This window comes from Limanda limanda, chromosome 4, assembly GCF_963576545.1.
Source record: "Limanda limanda chromosome 4, fLimLim1.1, whole genome shotgun sequence".
NCBI classification, from domain to species: domain Eukaryota; kingdom Metazoa; phylum Chordata; class Actinopteri; order Pleuronectiformes; family Pleuronectidae; genus Limanda; species Limanda limanda.
Window position 1 is genome coordinate 18,448,877 of NC_083639.1, and position 14,630 is coordinate 18,463,506.

General features: G+C 40.7%; 1 protein-coding gene across 1 annotated transcript in view; it reads right to left on the bottom strand.

The window, feature by feature from the left end:
• Positions 1 to 5,213, bottom strand: part of itpr1b (inositol 1,4,5-trisphosphate receptor, type 1b) — an 89,499-nt gene extending 84,286 nt beyond the window's left edge. Inside the window, exons 1-3 of the mRNA XM_061070174.1 lie at positions 5,154 to 5,213; positions 3,487 to 3,600; positions 53 to 123 (exon numbers count right to left, since the gene is read on the bottom strand). Of these exons, the coding sequence (XP_060926157.1) occupies positions 53 to 123; positions 3,487 to 3,578 (163 nt within the window). The 5' untranslated portion in view covers positions 3,579 to 3,600; positions 5,154 to 5,213. The remainder of the gene's footprint in view (positions 1 to 52; positions 124 to 3,486; positions 3,601 to 5,153) is intronic.
• Positions 5,214 to 14,630: the final 9,417 nt, after the last annotated feature.

Here is a 14,630-nt window from a genome sequence, read left to right on the forward strand (position 1 = left end):
AATTTGTGCATTAGGTGTCCGAGTTAAACTACAAGAGATATGGAGTTCTTACCTCTGAATTTCTTGGGTGGGTTGTTGAGGTCACCTGTGTCGGGTTGCACCACACAACGGTCATCCACAAGCCTGAGGAAACAGCCAACATTAACATGAGTCAATTTCACAAAAACACAGGCATCTAAAATGGACTCTAGTATTAACCTTAAAATCATATAATCAAAGATTACATTTTCCATCCGTAAACATACAGTAAAACATGGAATCACCAACAGGCCTAATGTTTATGCTATTAAGGGTAATCATTTATTCAATACAAATGAACACACAAATTTGTATTATCTTGCAATCCGTACACCCAAAATCTAACAGTTGTTGAATTGTTGAATGGCTGCAATCCATTTAGTGTCTCAGCTCCAGGGTTCTGTTATTGTGAACACTCACTGGCCTGACTTACTGGAACAATTCAATGGAATGAAGCCACTGTTGATTGTATTGGCAGCAAACATCAGGTGGAGACATGGGGAGTTCAAAGTGTGTAAAATATCATACAGCCTGAACTGACTGCGTCCTATTAGTCAGTCATAGATGTAAACGTATTCATGTGTCGTATTGTATATGTCTTTATTTATGTAGCATTTTCTATTCCTGGCGGTCAAAGCACTTTACACTACAAGTCAGATCTACTACTGCGCTTTTCTGTTGCACATTCACATTCAGACTGTGATGGAGCAGTCGTCGGGGCAATTTAGGGTTCAGTGTCTTATCCTCTATTGCAACAGGACTGGAAAGCGTGGAGTGAACCACAAACCATCAAATTAGTTGATGACCTGCTCCTGACCCATATAGCTTTTTCTGAAGCTTAAAAATTAATAGCACATTAAAACTGCTTTTAACTACTCTATAACAGAGCACTATGAAAGGAAATCGATATGAACTTTTGATTAAGGGAATGACAAAATAGATGTATGAACTGGGCCACTAGTGATAACCTGAACTACAGATTGTAACACAGCTTTTCCTGATGAAAGTAACAGTGCTACATCCTTATTCTCTTCTCTTTATTTTGGTGAAACACTTTTACTTGATGGCGAAATCATAGACATGCAGGAATTGTAGGGAAACACCTGAATACTGTGAGATAGTAGCTCAGCACAAATAGAACACTTCAGTAGGATGCTCAGGCCAGTCCAGTCAATTTGCACCTTTTTATAGCTCATGCAGTACACACTGCACCGCAGGAGCACGGTCTTGATAAAAGAAGTAAGCACAGGGTGTGTGATTCTCGCTCTCATAGCCTTGATCAAACTGATGCACTGGTTGGCTTTGTTCCAATAAGAGTGATCGTTATCCAAGGTCAAGAAAAAAGGCCACCCCGTGCATTCTGGGTGATGGCTTCACGTTTGTTTTCCAGCCTCTGAGCATCAAGATGCCGGATGCCACTCTCTCGGAGCTCGCAGCAGCGGTCCAGGTGCTTGCAGCATCTCTCAGGGGTCACATTCAGTATGCTGACAGCAATAGCAACACCTAATAGAATAATGCTATTTATAGTTATGCCTTCTAAGCTGTTTTTAGTGTGTGTGTGTGTGTGTGTGTGTGTGTGTGTGTTTTTGTGGTGATGGAGAGGGGGGGGGGGGATTCATTTGGTAGATTTATGATGGTAAAAATTGACAAATGAGCTCTGTCATGCGGGCACAGGCAGACTTCAAAGGCTTTGTTGCCATGGCGGGTGACGCACAAGACTAAACTGTGAAAGCATGGTTTGTGAAAGGTGGGAAGGAGGAGAGCTCAGCACGGCCTCTGGAAAGTGGCAAACTGAATAGTGACACGGCAAGAGGAGGATGATTGCCGCACTTAAAGAGGAGAGGAGGAGGAGGAGGAAGAGGAGACTACACAGATGCTGTTCTTATTTTCACCTTGGTAGAGAAAACAACAAACGCCCTCGGGTGGAAAATAGAGAGGTAGCCGAGGAGAGACAGGCTGGGGTACAGTAATCTAATATGAGATATGCTGTCAGATGTTCTGGAAAAAGACATTCACATCAGTGATCACCTTCTTTTCTTCCTCTGGCCTTTGGTTTTCTATGTGACCGTAAATAGTGCATCCAGATTGGCTCAATTTGCACATAATGAGACTTCCTTTGAACTCACTATTAGGGAGGAGGGGAGATGTCAAGTGTTTAAATGAATTGTGCTCAGCATGTAGCAGGAAGAGACACGGGGTAATTTATGGCCAGACTAACAACCACTTCTAAAATAAAACATCCTTCGTCTTCCCATTCATAACATGTAGCAGACGCCATTATTCAAAGTGATTCACAACGCTGCTCCTCTTAGGGGGAAATGGAAGTTTGCCTGCAATCAGTCCTCTCATCGAGTAGCTGACCACAGACCAAGACGTACCAGTACATTAAAGGGTCATTATCTTTGTGAATAAACAATCAGGTTGAATCTGGTTCTCTGTACAGGCCTGTTTTTAAAAAAAATCTAATAAATTGTTTTTTTGTACAGCCCATATTTCACAAAATAAAAATTTGCCACATAGAGCTTAACCCTTGATTAAAGAGGCAGAAAAAAAACTATCAAAAACACCTGACGCATAACAGGAGAAAAAACACAGAAACCCAAAAGAGAGCCACATGTGAGGGATCCCTCTGCAAGGACGGACAGAAATGCAACAGATGTGGCGTGTAACAGAGCATGTCAACAAAATAACAATATATACAACATTTGTGTCTAAAATGTGTCATGTTTAAACTATTTATACATAAGAAAAAGTGTGACAGAGTTGAAGGGAGCAGTAAGGATAATTGTAATGATCGTGGTATGGCCAGTAATGGTTGTAATGTGGGCAGACTTGTAAGGCAGTGGAAAGGGAACGTCATATATTGAGCTACAAGCTGTATTAAATATACTTCTCTTACAATAAAATACATCAAGTCAGTTTTATTTATGTGGCCCAAATTCACAATAAAAGACATCCTCTTATATTTCTTTATACCTGTTTTTTCAGTGTTTATGCTAGCGAGATCTTCCTCTGCTCAGGTGAATCTCTGCGTAACTCAATAGTAGTCATAGTTTTCCCAAGATGTTCAGATGAAATCAACTTGTTTTTTTCTAAGAGCTTGTTTCCTCTGTTTAACTGAAATCAGGCGACTAATTATTCATCACAAAAAGTGGACAAACAAATGGGGCGATGCTCATGTTGACAGTAAGTGTCACCAAGCAAACAGAGGCATTAAATCCATCCACCACATGCCACTACTCCATTTGCAAAACCACCTCTTTGGCTTAAAGCAGCAACCACATAACTGTTACATGTGTTTATTTGGTAGCCTGTGCTTTGTTATAATTGTGCATCATGTGCTTTTGGACATAATTGACTGAGGCTCCATCCATCTAGCAGCCTCATCTGAAACTCTTAGCAAGAGCAGGATGGAAAGCAGTAATAGAGGAAAGCTCACAACAACCCTGGTAAGAAAAGTAGACTCACCCTAAAGTGCTAATAAATCCACTGGTGGAACCCTCTGCATACAGGGAACAAACGTCCCCAATATGGAGGAAACTGGACATCTTGTCCGACATGGTTGCTCAGTTTGGACGACACCTGCGGAAGAGGAACAACACAGGTCATTAAATGCATCTTGACAAATATCACCATCATGGATTATCTGAAACGATCAGAGACAATTCACACATAAGATTTCAGACATATTCCTCTAACTGTACAAGTCGTTTTAACTGAAGAGGTTGTGCATCATTTCACAGGTTGTGGCTTTTAAAAGGTTGTAAGAAGCTGGTTTTCTTGTGCGTACATTGTAAACAGTAGCCGTCACGATCAACCGCTGTTTATGTTAATGATATCGATTTGGTTAGGGATGGACTTTGTGGTGATTTGGGTTTCGACCATCTCAATTTCCTTTTAGTCCATCCACAGAGCACCACCTACTGTGAGACCAGGAGTGGAACTTAACCATTTAAAAGCCATAAGGAAATTGAATGAGGAGTTCATTAAGTACTTTATGGCTAATCCACGTTGTGTACACCCCATGTTGAAATGTTTGTTTTGAAACGAAACTAAGGAAACTATCAAATATATTATACACTTTGTGCTGTCAGCTGTATGAAGACGGGACAGCACATACTGCTTTTGAGTCCCCATTCTTCCCAGGTAGAGAGAAGATATAAACCTGTGGGACAGAACCAAGCTCCACTTCCCAGTAAAAAACAGCTATTTACTCGAGATAGTGGACAAACTCACAGAATGGCTGCATTAAAACATCGAAGGCAAATGTTTGAAGGAAAAAAGGAACCTCAACACGTTTCATTGAATATAGTCTAGTAGTTGTTGGTGTTTAGCTGGAGGTTATATTTACACACGTAGATCCATGCGAACAAATGTTGAAATGTTTTGTTTGTTTGCTTTGAAACGAAACTAAGGAAACTATCATCAAATATATTGTACACATTGTGCTGTCAGCTGTATGAAGACTGGACAGCACATACTGCTTTTGAGTCCCCATTCTTCCCAGGTAGAGAGAAGATATAAACCTGTGCGACAAACCCAGCTCCACTTTCAGAGGCCAAGTCGTCTGGGTTATTCCCAGTAAAACCAGCTATTTACTCGAGGTAGTGGACAAACTAACAGAATGGCAGCATTAAAGCCTCGAAGGCACATGTTTGAAGTGGAAAGGAACAACAACACGTTTCATTGAATATAGTCTAGTAGTTGTTGGTGTTTAGCTGGAGGTTATATTTACACACGTAGATCCATGCGAACAACACATAGAAAGTTTGTATCTTTTTTGTGTTGTTCTTTGCAGCCTCTTGTCGACACACACACACACACACTGATTCACCCTTTAGGGACATTTCAAGTCATTTCACAGATGCCACATGGGACGCAAACATTTCGTTTCGCGCTGAATTGAACATCAAAGTCGCCTCTCTCTCTCTCTCTCTCTCTCTCTCTTTCTCTCTTTCTCTCTTACTCTCTCTCTCCCCCTCTTTGTTTTGCATCGCACTAGCTGCAGCAGAACGACAGCAACAGATAGGAGCGTGGGCCACTTCCTTGCTGAGAGGGATGCTCGCTGCTCAGATGAAACCCCACGGTACACCATCACTTAGCAGGGGGGGGGAGAACTACACGCAAGAGTTTACCTGTCACAGATACAACAGCAGGGCGTCGGGAGGCTGGGGGGGGGGAGAAGCGGGTCAGCACAGGATCAGCTCCGCGGCGCTATCCTCGGGTAAGTCCATGCTAGCGAGAGTCCAGGTGCGAGAGAGCAGCGGGCTGAGCAGCGTTATCTCTCTGACAGCTCAGCTTCTTACCTCCTCCACATGTCACCCGGGGAACGCCCCTTTCTGGCTATTTATACCGCCCCGCTGCTCTCTGGGAAGTGGAGTTCTGGAAGCGGCGGGCTATTTTTAGTCGCAGCGGTTGGTTCTTGCATTTACAGATATGATTGGGCAGATTAGGGCACCTGACGCAGGGGGGAGTGACTTTTTTTTTAAAGATTATGATATTTCATGTCAGCAAACGAGGGTTAAAATGTCGATACTTCTTGTTTTATTCAGATAAATCAGAATCAGAATCAGGTTTATTGGCCAAGTAAGTTTGCACAAACAGGGAATTTGACTCGGTAAAGTGGCTCTCAGTGTGCTTACACAGAATACACATCACAAAACAAAACAGTAAAATACGAACAGTCACAAAAACAATACAAAAAACAAACAACAGTGCGACAGTCTAAGAAAAGAAGTGCAGGTATATAAATCAAAGTGACCCTAAATATCATAGATGTCTAAGCATGTATACAGGACACTGAAGACGTTTAATTATGTTAATTACTATGTTTACCCTATGAATTAGGAAAAGTCATCAAAACAACATTTCACCCATTGATTCAGAGACGTTAATCATTAAATGGGGTCAAGTTATAACATTGATAAAATAGGAGATGCTCCACACAGTGTCTCTGGAAAAGGTGCAGGTGTGAAAACAAAAGTTTGAGTGAGAGCCTCTGGAGTTTGTGTGGACCTTCTCCACCTGGCCCTGTAGTATATAGTTTGCATAAAAAGAATATGAATATCTCAGGATAAACAGCGGTGCCATACATGGAGAAGATACCCATGAAGATGTAAAGAGAGTAAACAAAATCAGTTTGCTCACCACCCCTCACCTAAATAAAGGAGGATTTGTTGCTGTTGTGAGCACGTGCGAAAGGCAAACCGCGGACAGAGTCCAGACTGAAATCTCTGGAGAACCTCCGATGGACTAAGAGCTGACACTGCATTGACTTCTATTCATTAGACAGCCTAACAAAAATGATATCCCTGACCTAACCATGACCATTCCATGCCTAACGCTAAATCCCCACAAACACAAATCACTTCTTACACCTAACCTTAACTAGAGGTTAGGTGTCAGAAGTCAGTGTTTATGCTGTAAAAGGTCCTAGGGAAGCCACAAAAAAGAGTATAGGCTCCACACACACAGCCACACAAATAAATTGTTAAAATCCTGAAATAATATTCACTACTTTTATCATGACATCTCACTGATGATAGACTACAAAACAATAGAGGAGAATATAAAGCTCTGTAAGATCAGGCTGGTTACTCCCATGTACAAATAACTCCTTTATATCTGTCACATTTGTGGACTGATCATGAATAAATCCATGTGACTGGAATTTTTTTTGTCAGTGTCAACCTTACCTGATGTATACACTGTCAAAAACAGGAGCACACACAGCGCCTGGCAACAAGGGGGCTCGTGCTGTGAGTGTCAAAGTGTGAATAGACGTGAGATAAAGACGTCAGTTGGATGTGCAGTCTCCTGTCAGAAACATTAACTGGGCTACTGGCAGGTGTGTAATGAGGGTGTGAGTCTGTTTAGGTGATATGTGTGTTTTTCTTTTGTTACAGAGACACTTTTGTTGCAGTGCAAGGTCTATAAACCACACACACATACAGATATCATCATGAGGATTTGGCCTATTCATTACCATGTTTCAAAGTTGGTAATTTAAACTTTGAAAATCTCAGTCGTACCACTTTGAGTGATCTGGTTTATTTGCAGGTGACCCATAAAAATGCACAGGAATTAGAACAGACTCTCAGACTTGAAGGATTTGTACGATATCAATTCACAAATAACTGGACATGTAGAGATCAGTCTCACAGTGATCCTGGAAGCGCTTCCAAAAGAGGAAGAAGAAGAAAAAGCCCATTTTCAATTTATCCATTGGGGCCTTAAGGAGATGCTTTCATTTGCAAATTGGTAAAAGCCTGATTATTCCAATTTAATTGCAATATGAGTGAGAGACACAAAGGTGCAGGAGGGGAGAGAACACTTTCATCGAGACCCAGTGGCTTCAACAAAACCCTCTGATTAGCTGTTTATTTGGTTTCTTAGCTATAGAATCTAAGGGGATAATAAGAGTGGGGATCCACAAGTGTTGCGTGGCCACAACCCCCCACCATTTAAGTGCTTCTCAAAATTGTCTAAATTCCCAATTTGCTTTTCACAGGACACAGTGGGGTCTTCACGTGCAAATAGCTGAAGGTTTCTGTGTAGACTAAAGACCTCTACAGCGTGATTCATGTTTAATTGTTGACATGAAATCCAGCTTTGATTTAATGCACTGGGAAAAACAACAGTTATTATGCATGTGCCACTCTCTGCAAGTAGCAGAAACTCACCACCAGATATATCAAATTATCTATCAATAATTCATTTAAAACCCTTTATGTAAAACCACAGACTGAGCTGAACTATCATCAATGTGAAGGCAAGGAGGGTAAGTGCCTGTTTCACTATCTGAAATAAGTATGTGCACCTAAATTTGATACTATCAAATTCATGGCACGACTATATCCGAGAAACTGACCCTTTCCCCCATAAGTATTTCCGGGATTTGGTTCAAGTTAACATTAAGTAAAGTTGAATACAGATCACTGAGTACTCAGTTGTCATGGATACAGAGTACAGATGACTGGTTGCCATTCTAGTACACACACACACACACAAACATACACATATGCACAATACAACGGCTGCTCAGTTTGTAAAGTGCAGCAGTGATTCGTAGCTTGTAAACACTAACACTTGCTTTTTCTCCGGCTGTTTTTTGGCCAGACAGTTATTATAGTTTCCTGCTTGAACCTGAACAGTGTGTCATCTGCCAGATTCAGCTTTTCTCTACACACAGTTCACGAGTACAACGGGACCAATAACACAGACAGATTGCAGCTTCACGTACTCTAAGGGTCGTGAACAAGAAGTGATGCATCCTTGTCCGACTTGTTGCTCGCTTGAAAACAAGAGGCAGACTTTGCAATAACAGAATTAAGCAAATGACTAACAAATTATGGAAGACAGCATCTGCATGCTTGGAATGCACCGGAGACAGAGGGATGACAAAACACTGCGACCGTCTGTGTGGGTGCACAGATTGAGATTCATCATTGTGCATGTGTAAGTATTCTCAAGTGCAGATCCAGGCCTTCCCTCAGCAGCCATGATGAGTGGGCACAATGGTTGGTAGTTTTCTCGTCTGAGGCCCCGATAGTCCTGTGTGTGGGCCATGCATGCAAACCAATCCCCACATTCATCAGAAATATCAGAGCAGAGTTAAAAATACTCACAACAAAGACTTTCTTATTGTTACAGTTGGACTTCAATTTTCACTTGATTTCAAATCAGACATTCGGTTCCAAGTCTGTGATGTTTAGAGCAGGCCTCTGTATTTCTGGACTAAACCATATGATGGCCTCTAAATCTCTGGATCTGGGACGATTAACCACTGAAGAAATGATACTTCCGGGAGTAAAACACCACAGGCAACAAGAGTGGTACTCAGTAGAGTGCATGCCTAAACCAAGGCCCCAGTCCCCTTGTGAAAAGACATTTCAATTCAATAGATTTCATTGGTGGATCCGATTTTTCTAAATCAGGGGCCATAAAGGGGCCACGATTCAAACATAGGGGCCGATTAATGTGTTTCTAACAATCACGCACAATTCTTAATTCAGTAAGATGGAGAAGTCTTTCCTTGTTAGCTTTGAGCAAAGCCAAACATCTTTGGAAAATAGTTTCTTGTTGTAACACATTACGTACTTTAAAATGCTTGGAAAATCAAAATTCTTAACAAATTCTTACATTTATGGTATGTAATGTTAGCAAGTGACTCGTTTATTAAAAAAGAAAAAGACTTCTCACAGGGGCACTTCAGATGCCAATCAGATTCACGCCTCTGTTATATCTGGATGTTATTTGAATCTGCACTGAATTTCACACACTCATATATATCAGATACCACTTGCCAGATTTTTTTTCCATCAAGATCCATGAATTAATTCTATCAGCCTTAATCTCAATAACAGATGAATGGAATTTAGACGTCTGCATTTCTTTTTCTCATGATGTTTTTTGAACCTGACAACCTTTGGATTCAGTTCTTTGGATGTTTTGGCTTCGAGACAAACTGCCTCACATTCTCTATGTGGTGAAACACAAGATAATGGGAGAATATAGTCTTACAGGTCAAACCCATTCTTGCCACTACAACTTCTTTTAACTTGAGCAATCTCACATGCAACGTTCCTGTTTCCAAACCTGTTACAGCTGACAATTTAAACTGAGTGTGATTGGAGCTCTGCGAACTGTAACCATGACTCAGACTTTCTCAGTATCAGTATCTGACGTGAGCAACTGGAGAAACAGAATTATGCAGTGTGAACGAATGCGGCATAAAAGAAACACACACTTGGACATCACTAACCGAATGCCGGACCTTCTGGCATAGTGTGAAAACAAGGCCATACGAACACCCATCTATTAATTGCTCACCGTCTGCTGACCTCTCTGGCTCTGTGACGTACTCAGACTGCAAATGACATCAAGGTCCCTGGTGAGTGGAGAGCCAGTTGTACAATGAAAGCTTAAGAGGTTAAGCATTCTTCAATTTAATCAGATCACACACATACACACAGACACACGGACCAGTGGATTGGATCAATTACCCTTCCTGATAAAGCAGTTTCCACAAAGAAGCCTCCACTTCCTCTTTCACATCAGCCACTGAGGACTAAGAGGGATGGAGAACACATATGGAAGACTTTGTGTGTTTTTCAGTTTTTTATATCAGGTTTCATGTTAATGGCTCTTTGAAAACAGAAGTTGCCCCTTTTATCTTGATGCACTACAACAGGTTTTGATATGGCACCCAAGTATATGGAGATGTTCCTCACTAAAAATAAAAGACAATTAAGCTGTTATAATGACCTGGGTATCCCCCATGGAAAAAGGCTGATTAGACCGGCTGCAGAGATATTCTAATTAGGCCTTGTGATTTTATGGTTTAACTTGTTACCAATGTGGGGATAAAGCATATGTTTCATATTCCATGCTGCATCTTTAATTTTCTGCCAGATATAATGATAACATCTGGGCTCGTATGTTTTTCAGAAAACAACAGCGTGATCACACACCCAGATTCATTCACTGCGCAGAGAGTGGAGGATCACTTCCCCATGCACATCCCCTTGGTTACGGCATAATCAGTATGCCAGGCCACACACGTATGCCATGGGAAATTATCTGCTCAGTGTTTGATTTGTGGGGACGGATGTGAGTTGAGTGCAGTTTGGACACTGCAGCTCCACAGAAGGAGACCGATATCGAAGCAGGCAGCATCTGAAGTCACCGAACCCGCGCAACTCTGTAAGCTGCTTTACCTGCAGGTAATCCATAAGGCTCAGTGGGATGGATCCCAGCATCACTACAGGTTACAACTGACCTGATCGCCTATAAATCAACCTGTGTACATATGTAATGAAGTGTTAATTTTTTTTATACATAAATACTCAAATAAAGTTTATGGCTTTAACCAAAGGTTATCAACTATACATTGGAGGACTTATTTTTTTAAACATATTTTTTAATAAACTATTTTGCATTTCTAATATAATAAAACTATTGCTGCCCTGGTGTCATAAACTGAATAGTGCATGTTTCCAGAATATACACAGAGCCTGCTGGATGTTGTGGAGCTGAGACAGGACTGGTAATGGGATTGTCACAGCTTAGCTTGCACAGAAACATTGGGGATTGACTATTTGACAGTGAACTGTTGCACAAGGTGGAAAAATCCTGAAGTGTAATAGCTCACACGCGATTAGTGTGAGTCTGACATGTGCATTAGGTGTCTCTCACAATCCAAACCCAAATGCCAAGTACTTGACATTCCCCGCTGAGCACTCAGAGGGATCATAGCGGAATAAAAGCAGGAATATGGCTTCTTCTACAAGACAGTAGAATTCTTGTTATATCACACTAAGACTTTCATTGTCTGAATAGACTGTGACTTGTACCAATATCTCATCTTGTCAGCCAACATCACAACCAAGTCAACAGTTAATAAAAGAAATGTTTGAGATTGGACTTTGAAATGTCTTTGCCATCCGAGGCCTGGCAGATAACTGTGGTTTCATTTCTTTTTTTTTATTATTTGGCAGCAGGATTCAAGGCAAGGACGTCTGCTACCTCATCAGAGAGGTGCTCCATTTTTCAACAACTGGACTGCCAGTTATAATTTCATTACTGGTCACTGAAATAGTGTCTAAATCCTTCATCAATGTGATGCATGGCTCTCATAAGAATGAGGTGCAACTTGATGTTTTGTCCTTTCAAGCTGCCAAAGACATTTTAATAAAAAAAATAAAAATAAAAAGCCTTGTCCACCTAAAGCAAAGTGGGGATGCAAACAGTGATTTTGAAAACAAACTTTATTAGGGATCGGAGTTTTGCCTTCATTCTTTCCAATATCTTGATTAACTTTTTTTAAAGAAATAATTCAATATTTTCTTAAATATACATGCACATTTTATTCTCTTTCATTTGAGGGGTAGAGTCAGCAGCTAGTCGGCATATAGACACAGATGTTTCAGAAGATGTGAGCATTTTGGTTTTACTATTTTGCAGAAAGCAATACAAGCATGTTTGATGATGCTATATTGATCACCAGCTACACTCTGAATTCTGCACTGGAAGAACCCCTTCATCTCATTCTTTTTCTTTCTTGCAGTGCAATTGCTTCCAGTCATAAACTACCTTTGTGTTCTGCTATTTCGCGCTTGACTTTGTTTCAAGTGTTGGGGAGTATCTGATGACCGCTCCTTGCACCCCCCTGTACATTGTTATGGGTCAGAACAAAGCTGACCGATAACAATGAAGTGTGGCCTACTTCCTTCTAAATAATATTTGCATGTTCTTGAAGTGATAATTCTAAGGACAGTTCTCCCTTTAAATGATCAAAACTTGACAAGCCCTAGTCCTGTTGCATCATATTAGCCTACAACATTTTCAGGTAGACTTTTCAAATTTTTCGAAACGTGTCCTATTTGAAGCTTCCAGGTAAACACATGTACAGAGTAACACCATCAAACATTAAGGGTCAATGTGGTCTAAAACAATTTTATTTATGATTTATTTTTTTTTGTTTGGTGGGACCACTTTCTGTTACCACTCTCAAAATAAAATCATGAAATGACATTTCAGACTCCTTCTGGTGGGGAAGTTCACCTCATGTAATTAGATAGTGGTTGCTAGGTGACCACCCTTGAACGGAGCCATTCATTGGCAGCCCAGCTCTTCAACAGTCAGGATTTGATAACAGCTTGAACTTTCTGAACTTCCCAATGCAGTCCGAATTTCCTCCTGATGAAACCATTTGCCATCTGATTCAGCGGACATGTGACACACGTCATGAGGTTTGAAGACACACTGATGTCTTTATAGAATGTTTGTTATGGAATGATGATTTATCAAAAAAGCATAACAAAGAGCCTCACATTCACAAATTACTCGTGACATCGCATTTAAATTCATTGTAGAGTTGGCAGGTGTAAAATAGCAGACAGGATTTATTTGACCGTGTTCAGAAATCCTCCACAATCTGTGCTCTACTTTTCTCCAAGGCCAAAGACACAGATAATATCCAGCCACATTCCTCCACATAGCTGTAAAGTATATTATGATAATCTGTTGATGTCTTTAATAGGAAGCTACTGCTAACAGCCGGTTATCCTAGCTTAGCATAAAACGTGGAAAAAGAGGGAAACAGTTAGCTAGGTTTTGTTAAACTTTTCTAAAGAATAAACATGTCATTTGTTACGGATGTCTTGTCATAACTATGTCATTTCAACTCAACCACTCCAGACTGGGAACAAATGAAGCACAATCTCTCATAAAACTTCATTATGTTTATATCTTGCAGATTTTCTTTTGAATTGGAATAGAATGGCATTCAGTAGAGCGTATATCCCTGCCAAGAGCCAATAGTCTCCTAAAATTTAACTAAGCCTTATAGTAAAGGCCACATTATGTTTCCCAGCTACATGTTGGCAATAGTTACAGGATTCTAACTCTATTTATTACCATACAGCAGCTGAAAGAACCCTACACCCGATAAAACCACATTTAAATCCACTAGATACAGATTTTTATTTGGATCCACAAAAATTGCACCAAGATTCATGAGAGAATTAATATATATTAACATAAATCTCAGAGAACTCAATGTTAATGTTGAGAAAGCCCTATCTCTTTAATTTCTTAAAATTTTAATTAAAAAATCTGGACCTAGCTTCATGTTTGGTGTAGAGACATGAGAGGGATATTGATCCTCTCATCTAACTCTATTTATCTAACTATTTCCTAAACTGCTAAACTGTTTGTTCTGGTTTCTAATCCCTGGGAACCAAATCAAGTGCAAAGAAAAACCCAATGTGAACAGAGCGAATTCAGGTAACCCTCACAGAGGAAAATATACAGGTCAACACCCTGTGCCATTGGCTTCTATACTGGGCCACACAAACAACCAATCAACCTGACAGCAGTCTCTACTCGGCAGACGACTTCCATCTGCCCACCGACGTAACTTCATCTCTCTCTGCCCCAATGTGGCTCGAGCATTGATCCCAATTCTGGATGAAACCCGGTCTCCATCCTAATTAACCCAGATGTGGATATTAATAGGATGAAAGCAGGTCTAGACTAGAAATGGGGCAGATTGAGCGGAGGTGGTCCTGATATCGGAATGGTCACACTAAAGTGGGACACCTTCACCCCTCCTTTGACAGGGGAATACAGCCTGCTTCTATATAAAAACACCCCCTGGCCCTTTTTAATTGGTCCCATCCCTCTAGAGGCTGGAGTGTGATGGGAAGCTGAGAATATCTACATGTGGAGGCTGCGTTGCATGAACACAGAAATGTCAAAGTGATGGAGATGCATGATAGTTGTAACTTTGCATAGGAATTTCGCTTTGTGGAATGACGTAGGCATAATCTCTTCTCTAGCACGCGGTGTAAAGATCATTCTGTAGCCCAATTAGTTATAAAAAAAACCTATTAAACAAATGATTCTTCAGCGCCTTCAAGATTCATATTGTGTGAAATGAGGCGTGTATTCGCGAGGACAAGATACAAGACAGTGAATCCAGAGAGACAGGTCCTATACTGAGCAGGGCCCATGATGGATGAAAAGGATTTCACATGTGTAAAAATAGATGTAAATGTAAACGAGGTTACTCACAAGGAAAAATGAAACTTTTTCTAATTTTATTTTCA